General features: G+C 37.3%; 1 protein-coding gene across 3 annotated transcripts in view; it reads left to right on the forward strand.

Annotated features, from left to right (window-relative positions):
- The window catches only part of ZHX1 (zinc fingers and homeoboxes 1), a 35,668-nt gene that overhangs the window by 12,215 nt on the left and 2,552 nt on the right, over positions 1-20,901 (forward strand). The window contains exons 3-4 of one of the 3 annotated variants that reach the window (XM_041769097.1): positions 5,393-8,242; positions 10,711-12,341. In XM_041769097.1, the coding sequence (XP_041625031.1) occupies positions 5,618-8,239 (2,622 nt within the window). In that variant the 5' untranslated portion in view covers positions 5,393-5,617 and the 3' untranslated portion in view covers positions 8,240-8,242; positions 10,711-12,341. Of the gene's footprint in view, positions 1-5,392; positions 8,243-10,710; positions 12,342-20,901 lie in introns of those variants that run through there. The other 2 variants (XM_041769096.1, XM_041769098.1) reach the window with 2 other exon arrangements.

The raw sequence follows: 20,901 nt of genomic DNA on the forward strand, positions 1-20,901 counted from the left end.
CATTTTTCTACTGAAAAGTTACCTGAAAATAGCTTTCAACTATATTTACAGTGCTATATGCATTGAGAGTATAATTTTTTTATCTTTTTGGCAGTCTTCACTTTGTGTTTTAATTGCAAAGCCACCTAGCTATCTACTCAGTTGTGCAACTGAACTCTACCCCCTTTTTACAGGTAAATAGTGCAAGGTTCCCCTAATTGATTTTGAGCTGTTTTTTGTTGACCTTCACCTGTCAGCTAATAGTGATTTCTGTATGGCAATTTTCGTGTCTCAGCCCCGTTGTACTTTAATGATAAAAGGAGATAAATTGAAACCACACCAAAGAAATTCTTATTCTTTTTATCCTTTCTCCTTTTTCATTCAGTTTGTGTCAGCTGATTAAATTGTAAGAGATAGAAAGAGAGAGAGAGAGAGAGAGGACAATACTAAATAAATGGTATTTCTTCATCTCCCAAAAGAATTTTTAGAGACTGGAAAATAGCATTAATTGGGCACCGACTATGTTTTACCGTGTGTGAAGCATTTTATTTGATAGGCCTCTGAGGTGGATAGCACCATTCTTATTTTTTCCAGGGCAGCCTTTCTGTTTCCTTTCTAGAAGCCTCCTACAGTGTGCTCATAGAGTTCCTGATGTTTCCTCTCTCATTGCATTGATCACAGCTATTTAAAGTGATTGTTTACTACCTGTTTTTCTTGCTCAACTGCTAGTACTGACAGACCTGAGGCAATCTATCATGGTCATTGCCTTACTATAGTGCCTAACACAGTGCTTGGCTCATGGTTGACATCCAACAAATAGTTGAATGAATTTGTTGAATTGAAGAATCTTGGTTTTGTAGATGAGAAAACTGAGGTTGATTCTGAGTAACTTTTCCAGGCACCGAACCACTGAGTAACAGAGCAGACTCTAGAACCTGTGGTTTTAGCCTATATCACAGCTCCTCTGTGAATGTGTTCCTCTGGGCCTGAGTTTCTTCTGTCATGAAAATGGGGTGTTTGTACTGAGTTCCCTGCTTCCCCCCAAATTATGACTTTATGTAATCAGGACCCCAAGGATCTCTTTGTTTGTGCTTTGGTCTATTTTTGAGCTATATACATTATAGTAGACTTGAGCCATTAGACCAAATCTTGAGGTTTCTTGGGAATTCTCAGTCTCCCTTAGAAATAATACTAAACAATATAGTGACTCTGGTTTTGTTGGGAAAATGTAAACAGTATCAGGAATAAAGTAGGGAGTGTTTCTTGGATCTGTGTATTTGGGTATAAAAGTCACCTGAGCTGGAGGCCATCTTTAATACCTGATATAATCAGATTTGAGTCTTTTGCATTACTGAAGATTTTTTTTTTAAAGCTTCTCTTTTAAGTAGCTTAAGTTTATATTGCCAAAACCAGTGCTTTCAACAGAAAACACACAATGGTGCATATACATCATTAGATTGTAAAATAATCTATGAATATTTTGTAATTTTTTATGGCTTTAGCAAAAAATATTTAAGACTTTAAAATTTGTTTATATTGGGGCAGCCCGGGGGACTCAGTGGTTTAGTGCTGCCTTCAGCCCAGGGCCTGATCCTGGAGACCCAGGATTGAGTCCCACATCAGGCTTCCTGCATGGAGCCTGTTTCTCCCTCTGCCTGTGTCTCTGCCTCTCTCTCTCTCTCTCTCTCTCTCTGTGTGTGTGTGAATTTAGCAAATTCCTATTTTTAAGCTAGATAAAATGAAAAGTAAGCAGCTTAACCTAAGACCTAGAGAGCCAGATCAATAAAGGGACCTGAGGTCCTCAAGTTTCTCTTTTGTATCTCTTAGTAGTACTGGCAACTCTGTTCTACCCTGAGTGCCCAAGCCCTGCCTTCCACAGTGAAACAAGCTGAAGGACACATTAAATTTACTTTAGATTAGTTTTCAAATTTCATGGCTCAGCAGTTAAGCTGCAAAGGATTTTTAGTGACACTGATACATTGTCTTGAAAGTATTTAAGTTTTTTAAAGCACAGGCTTTCAAACACATCTCAGAACCCATTGGAGATGGAAGTAGGGTTTGTGGGATCCATGGGATGGAGTCAGGAAGTAGTTTAGCCTCTGCTTCTTCAACCAGATAGCTGTTCTTTTATCTATTTTGCCCCAAGGCTTCTCATAGAATTTTGTTTGAAGAAAGGGCTCCCCTGCTTACAACAAAAAGTTTGAAAACCATCACTAAGGAAAGGTAGTTTCAAAAAAACCTTCTATCTTTGATTTTTAACTATTAGTATACTCCCAATTCGATATAATCTAAGATTCTAGGAGAATAACAGTTACAAAATAACTTACTCCCTGCCTTTCAACAATTCTCCCTCACTGCCAAAAATGTGAGTACTGCTCATTTGTTACTCTTCCACTTACTTCAGGCTATTTGAGGAATTCCCTGTTCCTAATAACCAAAAAATGATCAAACAGCTATACTAGCACTTGAACAAAATAGTTCAAATCCTACTGAAATGACTAGGAGAGATGGCATTAGCTTAGCGTAAAATATTCAGTTAAGAAATAGTATTAAATATCAGTGATTTCTTTATATTACCTTAGAAATCAGAGGCTTTTTCCTGGGTGGGGGTGGGGAATGACACCTTTGAGAATCAAATACTATTATTACTAAGTGGATGCTTTTTATTTTATAATATGGGAAATTGGGGAATGAAAGACATTTAGGCCAACTTTCCTTCTGTTGCTTGGATACATCAAATGGATATGTAGTATATAATTGAATAATCCCAGTGAAGAGGATCTTCCTACCTTCAAATCAAAGGCAAGGCATTCTCTCTTTGGACAGTTCTGTTTCCTAAAGATGTTTCTGCTTTTCCTGAGTCAATATATCTCCTAATACACCCTGGGTTTTGCTTTATAATCTTTGAAGTAAACTTTATCTCCTCAGTTCAGTGAGAATAAGGATCAGACTAATAAATGAAAATAGTTCTAATTTGGAGTAGAGAGTAAGGGAGACCACTTAACTCATTTTATTCATTTTTCTTTGGTTTAGACTTCAAAGCACATTACCTTTCATTGTTGTAGCATAAAAATTTTAAGTATTTGGATACAAAATTACTGAAATGTATTTGTATAAACATAATTCACTTTTTCTTGATAAATCACAATCATTCTTGTGAATTTCTGCTACTGTTCTCTGTGGTGATGTTCTCAGGGCATGTTGAGTTTCTTTTATTTTTTATTTCAGTTTCTTATTTAAATAGTGAACATATATGCTAATATTAGTTTCAGGTGTAGAATTTAGTGATTCATCACTTAAATACAAAACCCAGTGCTTGGGACGCCTGGGTAGCTAAGGGGTTGGGCGTCTGCCTTCAGCTCAGGGTATGATCCCAGGATACAAGATGGAGTGCTGCATTGGCTCCCTGCAGGGAGCTGCTTCTCCCTGTGCCTGTGTTTCTGCCTCTCCCTCTGTGTATTTTATGAATGAATAAATAAGTCTTTAAAAACAAAAACAGGGGCAGCCCAGGTGGCTCAGTGGTTTAGCGCCACCTTCAGCCCAGGGCGTGATCCTGGAGACCTGAGTTCCGCGTCGGGCTCCCTGCATGGAGCCTGCTTCTCCCTCGGCCTGTTTCTCTGCCTCTCTCTCTCTCTCTCTCTCTCTCTGTCGCTCATGAATAAATAAATGAAATATTTTTAAAAAAATAAAGACAAAAAAACAGTGCTTGTCACAAGTGCCCTCCTTAATCCCCATCACCCATTCAGCCCATCCTACACACACCTCCCTCCATCAGCCCTTACTTTGTTCTCTGTTGTTAAGAGTTTCTTATGGTTTGTTACCCCTCTTTTTCCCCTTCCCTTATGTTCATCTGTTTTGTTTTTTAATTCCACATATGAGTGAAATCATATGGTATTTGTCTTTCTCTGGGACTTATTTTGCTTAGCATAATACTCTCTGGCTCTGTCCACATTGTTGCCAATGGCAAGATTTCATTCTCTTTGATGACTGAGTAATATTCCATTGTATATATGTATACCACATCTTTTTTTTTTTAAAGATTTTATTTATTGATTGATTAGAGACACAGAGAGAGAGGCAGAGACATAGGCAGAGAGAGAAGCAGGCTCCCCACAGGGAGCCTGATGCAGGACTCAATCCCAGGACCCCTGGATCATACCCTGAGCCCAAGGCAGACACTCAGCCGCTGAGCCACCTGTCCATTCATCAGTCGATGGACATTTGGGCTCTTTCCATAAGTTGGCGGGGTATGTTGAGTTTCATAGGACTGTTTTCCTGTTCATTCTAGTTCAAGTTAATAAACATTTAATGAGTCCCTACTTCTAGGCTTTTTGTATGCAGAGGGGCTACAGAAATAAATGAGAAGGCAGCCAAGATAGTTCAGCTGAAGATAGTTCAGCTGGGAGAGCATTACAATGAAGATATAAAGGTCCTTGGAAGAATGAGATGCACTGTAGTAAGGAGACCAGGAGTATGGATAGGTTGTGGGATAGAAATGTAACACTCCTCTGCCACAATTTGGTAAGTGCTAGACTAGAAGATAAATTGAGGAGGAGGTCAGGCCAAGTTAAAGGGAGAAGGTAATCTATAGAGCAGACAAAGATCATCACAGCTCATGCACAAACAAGGCTTCTGGCATAGGGAATGACCCCATTGTGTGTCCCTGGACAAGAGTTGTGTCTACTGTGTTCAAAGCATAAGAAATAGGAGTCAAGAGGGAGACCACAGGAAGTTGAAGTTGGAACCAGGTGTAAAGAGAACTACATGTGGCTTAAGGAGTTTGGGTTTCATTCTTTTAACACTGGGGAAACTTTAAGTCAGAAGACTGATATGATCATATATGTTTTATAAATTCTAGTAGCATTATGAAGAATGATTAAGAATAATGTCTCAAAAAAAAAAAGAATAATGTCTCTAAAACTAAAACTTTGATCACTCTTACCCATCTTTGCTGCTTCTGTCATACTTGGCTCTACTACTAGAATCATAAAACAGCCTAGTAGGAGGAAGAGGGCATAAGTGATGGATTGAATTTCTTATATACTTAATGGCTCTGAGTACCTGTGACTACCTTTTAGAGTTTTAAATTTCCTTCCTTATTAACAGATTATCATTTCACATTGATAATAGTGTGCTTGCCAAAGCAAACTCTTCTCCTTTTCAATATAGAGCTGGCTGAAAAATCCAAGTAAACAGCTGGGGGCTGACCATGATACAGTATGTGACTTTCAGTGATTTGACTTGGAGACATATATTTTGATCCTTAGATGACTTTTTTTCCTGGTTCGGGTCTTATTCTAGATCTTTATAACTGAACTATCCAACAACTTCATATAAGTGAAATATAACTGCAGCTTGTTTAAAAGATCATAATCACACATTTAAAAACATTTTTAAATTTATTTTAATATAGGTGATTGGAGTTGTGCTTCAAAAATTTCAGCAGTTCAACAGTATTTTATCTGCCAACAATAAGCTCTTTACTTGATTGCACCATGAGAAAGCTGCTAATGAAACTTGCTGAACACAAAAATGGACTTGAAGAACCAAAAGGCATTGTTTTCAAATGAAGAATTCTGAACAATTTTAAGCCTCGATGCTTTTTAATCACCACTGAGATTTTCCTCATAACATCAGAATGGCAAGCAGGCGAAAATCCACAACACCTTGCATGGTCCTTGCCAGTGAACAGGATCCAGACCTGGAGTTGATATCAGATTTGGATGAAGGTCCTCCTGTACTTACACCTGTAGAAAACACCAGAGCAGAGAGTATCTCAAGTGATGAAGAAGTTCATGAATCTGTGGATTCTGACAATCAACAAAATAAAAAAGTTGAAGGTGGCTATGAATGTAAATATTGTACTTTTCAAACCCCAGATCTAAATATGTTTACTTTTCATGTGGATTCAGAACATCCCAATGTAGTGCTAAATTCATCCTATGTTTGTGTTGAATGCAATTTTCTTACCAAAAGGTATGATGCACTTTCCGAGCATAATCTGAAATATCACCCAGGAGAAGAGAATTTTAAGTTGACTATGGTGAAACGAAATAACCAGACAATCTTTGAACAGACAATAAATGATCTGACTTTTGATGGTAGTTTTGTCAAAGAGGAGAATTCAGAGCAAGCTGAACCTACAGAAGTTTCTTCTTCAGGAATATCTATCAGTAAAACCCCAATCATGAAAATGATGAAAAATAAAGTGGAGAACAAACGGATCACAGTTCATCACAACTCAGTTGAGGACATTCCTGAAGACAAAGAGAATGAAATCAAACCAGACCGTGAAGAAACTGTGGAAAATCCAAGTTCCTCAGCCTCTGAATCTAATACAAGTACTTCGACTGTCAACAGAATACATCCAAATACTGCCAGCACAGTCATGACCCCAGCAGCAGTTCTTCCTGGGTTAGCACAGGTGATAACTGCTGTATCAGCTCAGCAGAATTCCAATTTGATTCCCAAAGTCTTAATCCCCGTTAATAGCATTCCTACCTACAATGCTGCATTGGATAACAACCCCCTGTTGCTTAACACCTACAACAAGTTCCCTTATCCCACAATGTCAGAAATTACTGTTCTTTCTGCTCAAGCAAAATACACAGAGGAACAGATCAAGATATGGTTTTCAGCCCAACGCTTAAAACATGGTGTTAGCTGGACTCCTGAGGAAGTAGAGGAGGCCAGAAGAAAACAATTCAATGGAACAGTACACACTGTACCTCAGACCATAACCGTTATTCCTACACACATTTCCACAGGGAGTAATGGTTTACCATCCATTTTACAGACATGCCAAATAGTTGGTCAGCCAGGACTGGTCCTTACACAAGTAGCTGGAGCAAACCCCTTGCCAGTAACAGCACCTATAGCCTTGACAGTGGCAGGGGTTCCAAATCAAACAAACGTACAAAAAAGTCAGGCACCTGCTGCCCAGCCTATTGCAGAGACAAAGCCAGCAACAGCAGCAATCCCACCTTCTCAGCTTGTTAAACATGAAACCACAGGGGCAAACCCTGATTCATTTGGCATTCGAGCCAAAAAGACTAAAGAACAACTGGCCGAATTAAAAGTCAGCTACCTTAAAAATCAGTTTCCCCATGATTCAGAAATTATCAGACTTATGAAAATCACAGGCCTGACTAAAGGAGAGATTAAAAAATGGTTTAGTGACACAAGGTACAACCAGAGAAATTCGAAGAGTAATCAGTGCTTACATCTCAACAATGATTCCTCCACGACTATTATTATAGACTCCAGTGATGAAACCACGGAATCCCCAACTGTTGTTACTTCACAGCCTAAACAATCCTGGAATCCTTTTCCCGACTTCACTCCCCAGAAATTTAAAGAGAAGACCGCAGAACAGCTCCGTGCCCTTCAGGCAAGTTTTCTCAACAGCTCTGTACTCACAGATGAAGAGTTAAATAGGTTAAGAGCTCAAACCAAACTTACCAGAAGGGAAATTGATGCTTGGTTTACAGAGAAGAAGAAATCAAAAGCTTTAAAGGAAGAGAAAATGGAAGTAGATGAAAATAATGCAGGTAGTTCCAAAGAAGAACCTGGAGAAACTTCTCCCAGAGATGAATCTGGTGCACCTAAGCCAGGAAATACGGGCAAGATCTGTAAAAAAACACCTGAGCAGTTGCACATGCTTAAGAGTGCATTTGTCCGAACCCAGTGGCCATCACCAGAAGAATATGACAAGTTGGCTGAAGAAAGTGGGCTTGCTAGAACAGACATCGTCAGTTGGTTTGGGGACACCCGTTATGCTTGGAAAAATGGAAACTTAAAATGGTACTACTACTATCAAAGCGCCAATTCGAGTAGTATGAATGGGCTGTCCTCCCTTAGGAAAAGGGGGAGGGGGAGACCCAAAGGAAGGGGAAGAGGAAGACCACGTGGGCGGCCGAGAGGAAGCAAGAGAATGAACAACTGGGACAGGGGGCCATCACTCATAAAATTTAAAACTGGAACTGCAATACTTAAGGATTATTACCTGAAGCACAAATTTCTTAATGAGCAAGACCTTGACGAGCTCGTGAACAAATCACATATGGGCTATGAGCAGGTCAGAGAGTGGTTTGCAGAAAGACAGAGGAGATCCGAGTTAGGTATGGAATTATTTGAGGAAAACGAGGAGGAAGATGAAGTGATCGATGATCAGGAAGAGGACGAAGAAGAAACAGATGATAGTGACACTTGGGAACCCCCACGACATGTGAAACGGAAGCTTTCTAAATCAGATGACTGAAATGTAAGTTTCTAATCTGAGTGTATATTCATCAACCATATACATTTAGAATAGTCACCTTATATCTGACGCCTTCACTTGACAGTTTTTTCTGAGATGGTTTTCCTTTTAGCTAATAAGAGGACTAAGGACCAAGACTGTGGCCAAGAGACACGTGATTATTATGTGTAGTCTGATTATTATGATTGTTACATTTATTATGTAGAATTTAATGCTGCTATCATTTTTACATAAAATGTTTTTTTTTTTTTTTTTTACTTTGTTTTAAGGGAAAGGTACCCATTCTCAGAGAAGGGAGACTAGACTGGTGGTGGAGTGGAGGGATTCACAAAATACTGAAGATAACTAAAATGTATTGTTTGCAATCCTCCTTCACTAAAGCTTCATTTTTTGCCTATTTAAGGGAAGAATTCAAAAACGAAAACTAAAAAGAAGGGGAAAAGTGTACTGAAGCACAAACTTAACACAGGGGCGAGGATTGCTCAGTTTTAGGAAACTAGGTGAAAATGGGTATCTTTTTTTATTTATTGTATTGCCCCCAAACTATTAGGTTTTTAACTAGAGTTTAAAATGCTTTATGTGTTAAAATTATTCAGTAATTTTTCTGTTGAAAGCCAAAGGTCTATTTTAGGCTTTATGTAAATTCATATTTGCTTGGAGGGGATCTGTTTTTGAAAACTGTGATATAAATTATTTCTGTCTTAGAGATCAAAAGGTAAATAACAGATTTGATATTAAATTAACTCAGTTGCCTAAAGTGTCTTTTCATTCTTTGATAGAAAACAAACCTGCTACCAGAAGAAATGCTGTATTTGGTTAAAAATACATCTCTTGCTATAAAAGCGCAAGTAAACATGCTTTAAATCTGAAAGGTTTGGCATGTTCCTTAAATTTTAATTCTTTTATAGATTGAATTAAAATTTCACAGTAGCTGCAAATCAGACACCTGATTTGGAGTTAGGACTTCAATTCTTAATACTTTTGGAATTTAATAGCATAGTTCTATTCTACTCTCTGTTTTGGAGTGTTCTAGGATAAAACTATACTCTCTTGAGTATAGAGTAAACCATATTCTATTGCGAATAATGCACTTGTCACAAAATGTTTGTATATGTCTGTCAGTAGTCCAAAAGCATCTTATTATCAGAAATTACTGCCGTGTTCTCAAACAGTAAAAAAGGAAATGAGGAATAGATCCTCATTATCGTATGAGCATGTTTACTTACTTCCTTAGCTGTTTGCATCCCTACCCCATCCTCTACTTTTATGCTCTATTATTCTGTGCAGTATTTCCTTGACTCCCCCATGTCTTCCTCACTGGTTTTATTTATTTTGTTAAACAGTTATTTATAGAGAGCTTAATATGTACCAGGCACTTTTCTTTTTGCTTAGCAGTCCTTTTCCAGACTTTCTTTTCATTAACATTTTTTTTTCAAGCAGAAATATAGATGAAACTAAAGCATCTATTTTAGAGTAAATCTTACTCCAGGTTATTGAGCATAATGTAAGTAACAGGAAGTTAAACAATGTTGTATAGCTTTATCCTGAAGTGCAGTCCTCCATTTCCTAATGTCAGAAATTTTCAGGACAGGCTTTCTTCTGACCCAGATGCATAAAATATTTTTACCAGGCTTTTTTTTTTTTTTTTTGCTAAACACAATTCTCACTCGGCCAAGATTAAATCAACAAATGTGTTGCTGCAGTGAATTGTCCTTGTGGTTGTAGTAACTTCAGCAATGATTCTGTAGGGAGCTGCAATCTTCTAAAAATAACAGGAACCTTTTTTACAGTTTTTGGCTTTGTGTGGATAATTCTCATGTTCTGTATTGACACTCTAATGGATACTATGATAAAAAAAATTCATACAAAGCCACAGTTTTCAAAAAATTATGTATGTTATTCATGCACTTTCATGGTACATATTCAGGCATGCCTTTAAAAATATTCAAAAGTCTAAAATTTAAAAATGCATTAATTAGCAAGTTACTGTTGGCTTAACAAAATAATTTTTCATCTTATAAGAGGATTCATCTTAAGTTTCCTCTTAATAGTTATTTCTTCACTTAAATATGGTTCAGTTTACCAAAAATAAGTAACCAAAACTTCTCCAAAATAGTTATTGCAAAAAGTGAAATACATATATATCTTTTGCATAAGTGAGACTTGTATATAAATAGAAAAAAAAATACAAGAGCCTTTAGATATCAGTCTGTTTATTACAAATACTGACATTGAATATACACTTCCTACTAATAATTGTTTTTATAAATTTTAACATAAAGGTGAAAATGTCCATATGCAGAACCTATACATAGGAGTTGCACACAAAATCTACTTTATATAAAATGTATATAGCAAGTGATCTCAGTGTTTAATAAGCGAATACAAAGGATGTATTTTCATGGCTAATTTGTATAATTTTTGTTTCTAAAGTGGTAAACATTAAAATATGGGTTTTAAAAAAATTTTAGTTTTTTATTATGTTTTTCTTTTATAGCTGCCTAACGTTGGAGGAGAATCAATTCTTCAACGCAAGATGTCTGATTTACTGTGAATGGGCCCAATCTTTGATGACACTGAAAATGTTTTGGGGCATACACATTATCAAAAAAATAGGATCCAATACCCAAAAGAAATGGAACTTAATGTTGTGCCAAAGTTAAACTACTGCATTTGGCGGAAGTTCTGCAATGTAAATAGAACACTAATTAAACAACTTGTAAAAATTCGAATTTTAATATAGTACATTTTTATTCTGATATGATGGAGATGTTCTGATTCTTAGACTTTCTGAGGGGGTTTAATGACCACTAGAGCTTGTCCTCATATTTTGTCCAGCTTAATACTGTATGTCTAGTGAGATGGGCCTTATTGCCATATTCTTTGATATGTGATTAAGCTTATAGCTTTGAGTGACCAAACATTTTACAGAGTAAAAATTGTTAGAAACAGGAAGAGGAAAAACTTGATGTATTTCTATGTCTTATTTATCAGGCCCTGCACTGAGATTAAAATTTGTGCATGGGCTTATACAATTTCAACGTAAGTGAAAAAAGCAGCCTATTGACACATGTTGAAACAGTAAGATTTTGTGATATCATTGGCCCTTAATGATGGATCTTTAATTTAACACATTCATGGATACCACTATTATTCTGTAATACTCTGTTCATTTTTTTCATTAGAAGCTGAATTTGCTTTGTATTAAACTGAAGATAATCAATTTTGAAGAAGGAAAAGAAAAAGGCATAAGAATTTGGGTAGGGTGAAACTCTGAAATAATTATTTTACCAAAAATGTGAAGAAGAACCATTTAGTAAATATATACTTCATGTTTTCTTAACAATCATATAGAAATCAGAAATGTTTGTACAGGTATCAGATCAGAATTTTCAAGAATTCTCTTTCAGGGAAATTCTACTTTATGTAGCAATTTCAGTGAATAGAGAGAAAATTCTGAACTGATCATAATGAGTTAAAGGTTAGCTTTTCATTTATGAATCATGGGAGTGTTAACTGTTAACTCTTGCCATATCAGGAGACTGAAAGTTCATACTAACTTATAAACTTTGTAAAGACCGGTGCTGTTCATTCATGTTGAGAAGGACCCTTTTTTTTTTTTTTTTGTGACTTTAGGATCGTTTTTCAAAATGTGCTTTCTTCATAGAAAAAAAATGTTCAGTTTAATTAGCTCTGGATCTTAAAATGTTTTTCCGAATGACCGGATGTAGTGGGCTTGGCCAGTTTCTTTTGTCTAATTTAATGAATAATATTAAGCTCTTGTTTTTACCTAAATGTTTGTCAGCTAATGAAATGTTATGAAAAAGCCTTGAATATGCATGCTGCTTTCATTTTTATAAACTTTTTATTTTTTAACTATAGCTTTATTAGTAATTCCAAAATGCTGCAATTTAGCTGATTTCTTCACTCAGACAGCTGGCTTTGTGGGTGGCTTTTTCATACTACTGTTAACTTTTTTAAGAAGAAGCAATGTAAAGACTGTAACAATTTAATGCACTAAACTGTTCTTTCTTTTACACATTTAAAAACTTCTTAAAGCCCTCTGTATTATAATAATTAAATTGCTCCCTTTTTTAAACCATTGCTAATGTGGTCTGCGTTTTGTTTGACAGTTTTCATATTTGAAATGTCAACTATTAGAAATAAAGCCTTTGAATAATATATTTATATTATGTTTCCCCTGCTATATGTAAACTTTGTATAACCATAAATAACTAGTAGTAATTTCCCTCTCTGTCTCTTTTATAAACTTGATACTTCATTCTGCTCTGATGTTTGCTAGATTTTAAATATATTTATTTGACAGAGCAAAAGCCCTCTTTTCCGGGTTAATGATGTCCTTGAATACAGAATAAAAATCAGCAGTGATTAGTAGGTTTCAGTGATTTTTTTTCCATTTTATTAACTGAGTTTTTTAAAAACTGTGGTAAAATACACATAACAAAATTTGCCACTATAGCTGTTTTTAGGTGAATGATTCAATGGCATTAATTATGTTCACAATGTTGGGCAACCATTACCACTATTAACAAAACGTTTTCATCATCCCAAACAGAAACTCCATAACCGTTAAGCATTCCCCCTCCCCCAAGCCCCTGGTAACCTTTAATCTACTATTCTATTTCTCTGAAATTGCCTATTTTTGATATTTCAAGTAAGTGGAATTATACAATACTTTTCCTTTTGTAGTTGATTATCATAATGTTTTCAGGGTGCATTCATGTTGTAATATATATTAGTACTTTGTTCCTTTTTTTTTTTTTAAGTAAGCTCCATGCCCAGCGTGGAGCCCAATATGGGGCTTGAACTCATGAGATCTTGGTCTTGAACCCTGAGATCAAGACCTGAACCAAGATCAAGAGTCGGAGGCTTAACTGACTGAGCCACCCCAGGTACTTCTGTTACTTTTTATGGCAGAATAATATTCCGGACTGTAGCTGTGTTTTATTTGTTTGTTGTTTTATTTTAGTATAGTTGCCACACGATGTTACATTAGTTTCAAGTATACAACATAGTGATTGAACAATCCGATATATACATTTTATTTATTCTTCTGTTGATAGATGATAGACATTTGAGTTGTTTTTACCTTTTGGCCAGAAAAATGCTACAGTAAACATGGGCGTGTATAAGTATCCATTTAGAGTCTCTGTTTTCAGTTCTTTCAGGTATTTATCTAGGAGCGGAATTGCTGAATCAAATAGTAATTCTGTGTTTAAATTTTTGAGGAACCACCAAACTTTTCTACAGTGACAAAATGTCTTCCATAGTGTCTGTAACCATTTTACTCCAGTTTCTTTGTATCCTAGCCAACATTTTTTATTTTCAGTTCTAAAAAGTTATTATTATTATTATTATTATTACTACTAGTATTACTATCCTAATAGGTATGAAGTGGTGTCTCATAGTTTTGATTTGCATTTCTCTAATGACTAATGATGTTCCACATCTTTTAGCTGTTTATTGACCATTTATAGATTTTCTTTGGAGAAGTAAGTGTGTGTTCAAGTCCTTTGCCCAAGTATAATTGTGTTGCTTTTTGTCGTTGAGTTTTAGGGGTACTTTGTATATTTTGGATGGAAACCTTTAACAGATTATATGATTTGCAGATACAGTCAGTTCTCATTATCCACAGATTCTGTTTATGAAATTTGACTACTCACGAACATTCATTTGCAATCCCAAAATCAATATTCATGGCACTTTTGTGCTCATCCACACACATGTGAATGGTGACAAAACATTTGAATTGTCAAACTGCGTGTTCCCAGATGAAGTTTAAAAACAAAAAAAAAGTTATGCTTTGCCTCTTATTTCAACTCTCAGATTATAAAGAAACATCCCTTCTGTAGTCTGTTAGTGCCACTTTTAAAGTATTTTTGCGTCTTTTGTTGGTGATTTAGCTGTTTAAAATGACCCTAAGTGTAGTGCTGAAGCACTGCCTAGTGTTCATAAATGCAAGAAGGCTGTGAGGTGCCTTATGGAGAAAAACACGTGTTAGACAAGCTTTATTCAGGCATGAGTTATGGTGCTGTCGGCTGAGAGTTCAATGTTAATGAATCAACAATGTATATTAAATAGGGTATCTTTAAACAGAAGAACACATAAAACAGGTTATGTATTAATCAGTTTATGAAAACGTTATGATCGAAAAACTCCCAGGATTCTCCCTAGGAGAATTTGTTCAGTATTCACTGAATTAGTGACTCTATAGAACATAACTATTGAGAGGAACAAAAATTGACTATATTTTCTTCCTTCTGTGGATTGTATTTTCACTTTCTTGATAGTATCATTTGATGAACAAAAAATTTTCTACTGTGATAATGTTCAATTTATCTATTTTTGTTATTGTTGTTATTTATGCTTTTGATGTCATATCTAAGAATCCATTTCCAAGGGGTTCCTGGCTGGCTCAGTTGGTAGATCATGAGACTTTTGATCTCTAGATTGAGTCTAAGCCCTGTATTGGGCCTACAAATTATTTAATAAGAAAAAAATCCATTGCCAAATCCAAGGTCATGAAGATTTACCCCTACGTTTTCTTTTAAGAGTTTTATGGTTACAGCTCTTTTTTATGTTTTTTATTTTATTTTTTATGGTTACAGATCTTATATTTAGATCATTAATGCATTGTGAATAAATTTTTGTATATGGCGTGAGGTAAAAGTCCAACTTCATTCTTTTGTTTGTGGTAATCCAGTTATCCTAATGCTATCTGTTGAAACAACTATCTTTCTCTTACTGAATGGATATAGCACCCTAGTCAAAAATCAGTTGCCTATATTTATGAAGGTTTATTTCTAGACTTTCACTTCTATTCCTTTGATATATATACTTATCCTTTTGCCATTGCCACACTGTTTTGATTATTTTCGTTTTATAGTAAGTTTTCACATCAGGAGTATGAGTCCTTAACTTTCTTCTTTTTCAAGATTATTTTGTATACTTGGGGTCCCTTGCAATTATATGTAAATTTGAGGATTGGCTTTTCCATTTCTGAAAAAAAGTTATTAGACGTTTAAATTATGAACCATGGAAGCAGTTATCTTGAATCTTTAGATTGCTTTGGGTAGTATTGACATCTTAACAATATTCAGTATTCCTATCTATGAAGATGAGATGCCTTTCCACTTATTTAGGTCTTATTTCTTTCAGCAAGTTTTGTAGTTTTCAGTGGATAAGTCTTTCACCTCCTTGGTTACATGTTATTCATAGATATTCTTTAGATGCTATTGTTATTGGAATTGCTGTCTTAATTTGTTCTTCAGATTGTTTATTGTACAGAAGCAACTAATTTTTGTTTGTTGATCTCATAACCTCCAATTTTGCTGGATTCACTTATTAGCTCTAGTAGTTTTCTTATGGATTCTTTAGGATTTTCTATATGTAGGATCATGCCCTCCTTAAATAGATGTAGTTTTACTCTTTTCCCGTCTGGATACCTATTTTTCTCATCTAATTGCTCTGGCTGGAACTTCTGACACTGTGCTGAATAGCACTGGTGAAAGAGGACATCCTTGTCTTGTTCCTGATCACAAAAGAAGGCTTTTAACCTTGCCATCAAATATCATTATCTGTGGGCTTTTTATTAATGTCCTTTATCATGTTAGGGAAGTTGTAGTCTTAGTGTTCTGAGAGATTTAATTGTGAAAGAGTGCTGGATTTGTGTCAGATGCTTTCTCTGGCATCAATTGAGATGATTGTATGGTTTCCCCCCTTCATTCTATTAATATGATGTCTTATATTGATTATTTTTCTTGCGTTAAACCACTCTTGTATTCCTAAAATAAATTCCACTTGGTTATAGTGGGAGGGCACTGGGAAAGGCTTTCCTGATGAAAGAAGTGGTGAGCTGGGATGCCTGGATGGCTCAGCGGTTGAGCGTCTGCCTTCCGCCCAGGGTATGATCCTGGGATCCGGGATCGAGTCCCACGTTGGGCTCCCTGCGTGGAGCCTGTTTCTCCCTCTGCCTGTGTCTGTGCCTCTCTCTCTCTCAATCTGTGTCTCTCATGAATAAATGAATAAAATCTTTAAAAAAAAAAAAAGAAGTGGTGAGCTGAGACCTAGTAAATGCAGGGAAGGTTGTAAGATAAAGGAAAGACTTGGAGTGGGGGTCAGGGGCAATGTAGGAGGCCTATTCTGGAGAGGACCCAGCCTGGCTACAAAGCAGGATTCAGTGAAAGAAATGAGGTAGGGAGGGATAAAACCTTTATAGGTGATGGATATGTTCATCATCGTGAGTGGAGGGAGGGTTTCATAGATATGTACCTATGTCAAAATTCATTTTAAATATGTGTAGTTGTTAATTATAACTTAATAAAGTTGTATAAACAGAAACACAAAAATAAATAAATAAAAGAATAAAACAGTATGAGTTAGTTTGGTGTCAGACTGTAGATGGCTTTGAATGCCTAAAGAATGTATAGTTAGTAAGGCATTGTGCTTTTTATTTTATTTTTTTAAAGATTTATTTATTTACTCATGAGACACACAGAGAGAGAGAGAGAGGCAGAGACATAGGCAGAGGAAGAAGCACGTTCCTCACAGGGAGCCCAAAGTGGAACTGGATCCCGGATCCTAGGATCAGGCCCTGATCCGAAGGCAGGTGCTCAACCTTTGAGCCACCCAGGTGTCCTGGTATTGGGCTTTTTAAAAGTATGTCTATGTCTAAGGTCTCCCTTGGGCCAGGAAAGTAGTAACCTCAGACACCCATCTTAGAGGGCTGGATAAAACTTCCTCTTGTTTCATAGAGCATCTGGATTTCTGGGTAGTTCCAAAAACGATTTGAAAACAACCAGTCAAAAAAAAAAAAAAAAGAAAGAAAAGAAAACAACCAGTCTTCCCACCTTTGGTTAAAGCCTATAGTCAAAGATAATATTCTGGTGTTCTGGAAGGGAGTATCTTTGAGAGGCAGAAATAGAAATTGAGCAGGGCTCAAGACCGGGAGAGGTGTGGAGGTCTGTAATTTCTAAGTATAGTGAGAACAATCTTGTACTCTGGAAGCACCCTTGAGTCTGTGGAATGATGTACCCAAGAGACTAGACTCTAGCCCAGGGGCTCCCAGCCAATGCCAAAGCAAAGACCCAGCTCTCTGCCTGGCATAGTGACTGCAAATTCCGTAGACCACACATATATGTACACTTGGCTCCCTGCCACCTCCCAGTTCCACAGCCCCCACCCCCATCCCCCGAGCCACCAGGAGACCACCAGAACCTTCAGCTTTCAGTTCTTTGAGATGGCGAGGGCATCTCACTCTTTGGCCATTAGAATCTCTTGGCCAATGACCTGGAAAGGGGACACATAGTGATGCTTGTCATTTTCTTATGCTCAATAAATATTGGTTCCTCCCCTCCCTCTCAGAAAAGGCCTCATTATGTGACTTAAAACTTCAAAGTGCCACTTCCTGTCCATTCAACAAGCATTTATAGAGCAGCTCTGGACCAAGCTCTGTCTGAGGGCTGAGTTTCCAAAGAGTGAGAAAGACACTATCTTTAATTTCCAACAGTCCACAGTGTGATAAATGCCACAGTGGATGAAAGCATGGAGGAATTAGAAGAATGAGGGACAGCTGCCTGGAGGAGGTGGTATCTTGCGGTGGGAAACTCAATCTAATAATCTATAAAAACAGATTTTAATGACAACCAACAAAATCTTAAACACTTGCAGAATTCCCTTTTACTCCCTAACAGTGCCTAACACCTAGCATTTCCTATGTATTTAATAGTTACAAAGTACTCTTCTCTTTTATTTTATTTTATTTTTTACTCTTCTCTTTTATTTTACTCTCTTCTTTTTATTTTTTTAACTAGGCTCCACACCCAGTATGGGATTCAAACTCACAACCCCAAGATTAAGAATCTCTTGCTCTACCTACTGAGCCATTCAGGCTCCCCTCTCTTTTTAAAAATGACATAATCCTAGGGCCTTTCTGTCAAATGACACAGTGATTTAAAACTTGGGGTCTAGGGATCCCTGGGTGGCGCAGCAGTTTGGCACCTGCCTTTGGACCAGGGCGCGATCCTGGAGACCTGGGATCGAGTCCCACATCGGGCTCCCGGTGCATGGAGCCTGCTTCTCCCTCTGCCTGTGTCTCTGCCTCTCTCTCTCTCTCTCTGTGACTATCATAAATAAATAAAAATTAAAAAAAATAAAACTTGGGGTCTAGATGCCAGGTCCTCAACAGTGATAAGGGCCCTTTGAGCTGTTTTCATTATTGCCAAAGGCCTGATGTTAATTACGTTTAACCTTTCCCCAGGCTTCCTGGGGTCCCTAACAGCTACCTCTTTGCTTTCAACTAAAACTCTAATACACAATGACGTTGGCTGGTAGGCTCAGGCTGAGCAGAAGCTTGTATTGGCTGTTATATAGAATTTAGATTCAATGTTTTAAAGGAAAATGAAGCAATTATTAGTTAATTAGTGCAGTTTTATTGTGTGCACAAATCCTCCACAACTTTGGGGAAAATAACAAAGGCTTCTTAGTGGTAAAAAGGCTAGAAACCCCGCACCTCAGGAATCCTGAGTTCAAAGGCTGAAGAACTCTCTCATACTCATAAGCTGCTGTTCTGTGGCTTCTTGACCACTGTGGCAAGAATATCTAGCTTAGGGCAGCCCAGGTGGCTCAGCGGTTTAGCGCCGCCTTCAGCTCAGGGTGTGATCCTGGAGACCCAGAATCAAGTCCCACGTCGGGCTCCCTGCATGGAGCCTGCTTCTCTCTCTGCCTGTGTCTCTGCCTCTCTCTCTCTCTCTCCCTCTCTGTGTCTCTCATGAATAAATAAAAAAAAATATTAAAAAAAAATATCTAGCTTAGATAGTTTCATTGGGCCAGGAGGAAGCTAGGAGGCTAGAATGAGGTGCAAGGTAGAGGGCACAGATCCCAATAGGGTGGAGATTCCAAAACCAAACAGCCTTAAAAAAGAAAAAACTGGAAAAAAAAAAAAAAGTTCTCTCTGCCTGCCTTTGCTTTGTTCTTACTTTGCACCTGAAACAGGAATTTTGTTTTTTTTTTTTTAAATTTACTTATTTATTTATTTATTATAGTCACAGAGAGAGAGAGAGGCAGAAACACAGGCAGAGGGAAAAGCAGGCTCCATGCACCAGGAGCCCGATGTGGGGGATTCGATCCCGGGTCTCCAGGATCGCGCCCTGGGCCAAAGGCAGGCGCTAAACCGCTGCACCACCCAGGGATCCCTGAAACAGGAATTTTGGATGAACATATCTTACTCACTTGCTATCCGACAGGCACGTTACATGCATTATTTTAATCAATGCCCATTTCACAAATTGGATCACACCGCTAGTGAATAACTAGACCAGGATCATGAACCCAGACAAATCTGGTCCATGAGGCCCTTTCAACACTATACTATATTGTCTTTTCTGCTAGAACAGGGCATATTAGGATTAGGGCAAATATCTCTACCCTTTTAGGCTCCATTACTTCTGGATGCTTATATTATGGATACCTCTTTTTCTTCTACTTTTCTATAATTTCTAAGTTTTTCCAAATTAGGACTATTACATCTCTGATGGGAAAACAAACATTTTTTTCTTGTTTTTTTTTTAATGACCCTTCTATGGATGAATGCATCAGTAGCTAATGTCTGAAGGCTATCCTGGTGAAGCCTTCCACTCAAGGCTGTTGGATATATGGGCTGATTCTAGATTTGAGGAGTGATCAGCAGAGAGATTTTGAAACTTTGGGGAGTAGCTTAGACTCTCCCAGGGTGAATTTGTGGAATAGAAGATTGGGTTAAAGAAAGAAACTTGAGGGATCCCTGGGTGGCTCAGCCCGGGGCATGATCCTGGAGTCCCAGGATTGAGTCCCACATGGGGCTCCTTGCATGGAGCCTGCTTCTCCCTCTGCCTGTGTCTCTGCCTCTCTCTTTCTGTGTCTATCATGAATAAATATAATCTTTAAAAAAAAGAAAGAAAGAAACTTGTAAGACAAATGGTGGAAGAGGAATAGGTGAATGAGGAGAAATAGGAGGAAAGCAAGGAAAAACCTGCTGTGTAATATGTCACAGTAATATTGTGTTGTGCAATATTGGTGGTTATTTTGTCAATTTCTATTTTCCAGTCTCAAGGGATATCTTGAATGTATAAGAAATCTAGTAAATGTTAGTTTTAGACTTCTGGAATTTGGTATTTTTCTCCAGGTAGAATTAATGGTCCTTGATGGAGCATCAGAGTGAATTTCTGTCCTCCGTTCTATAAATGCATGAATTACTCTGGTCTTTGTTTTTGGTGGTGGTGGTGTCTCTTTTCTGGAGACAGAAATTCATTTCTGTATTTCCCAGCTCTCAGCCACATAAAAATTGATCCTGAGCAAGTTGCTTAACTTCTCTAAACCCCAATAGCTTCATTTGGAAAGAATCACTGCGCCTTTCATAAATTGTTAAGAGAGGATACAAAGTGCAAAAAAACATGCTTAACACAGTGTCACGAGTATCTTCAGTGGTGAAAAACTGGTATGCACTAGTTTTAAAAAGCTACCCTGGAGCCAGTGCTTTTTGATGCGTGCAGGTAAAGCTCTCTCTGTCCATCTGCTGTAAGGGAGCGGTCAAACATTTTGTCCTGGCTTCGGTCAGTGTGAGTCAGATAAAGATCGGAGTTCCACCACGACTCCACGCCCGCAGC

The sequence above is a fragment of the Vulpes lagopus genome, chromosome 9 (assembly GCF_018345385.1).
Source record: "Vulpes lagopus strain Blue_001 chromosome 9, ASM1834538v1, whole genome shotgun sequence".
Lineage (NCBI taxonomy): Eukaryota > Metazoa > Chordata > Mammalia > Carnivora > Canidae > Vulpes > Vulpes lagopus.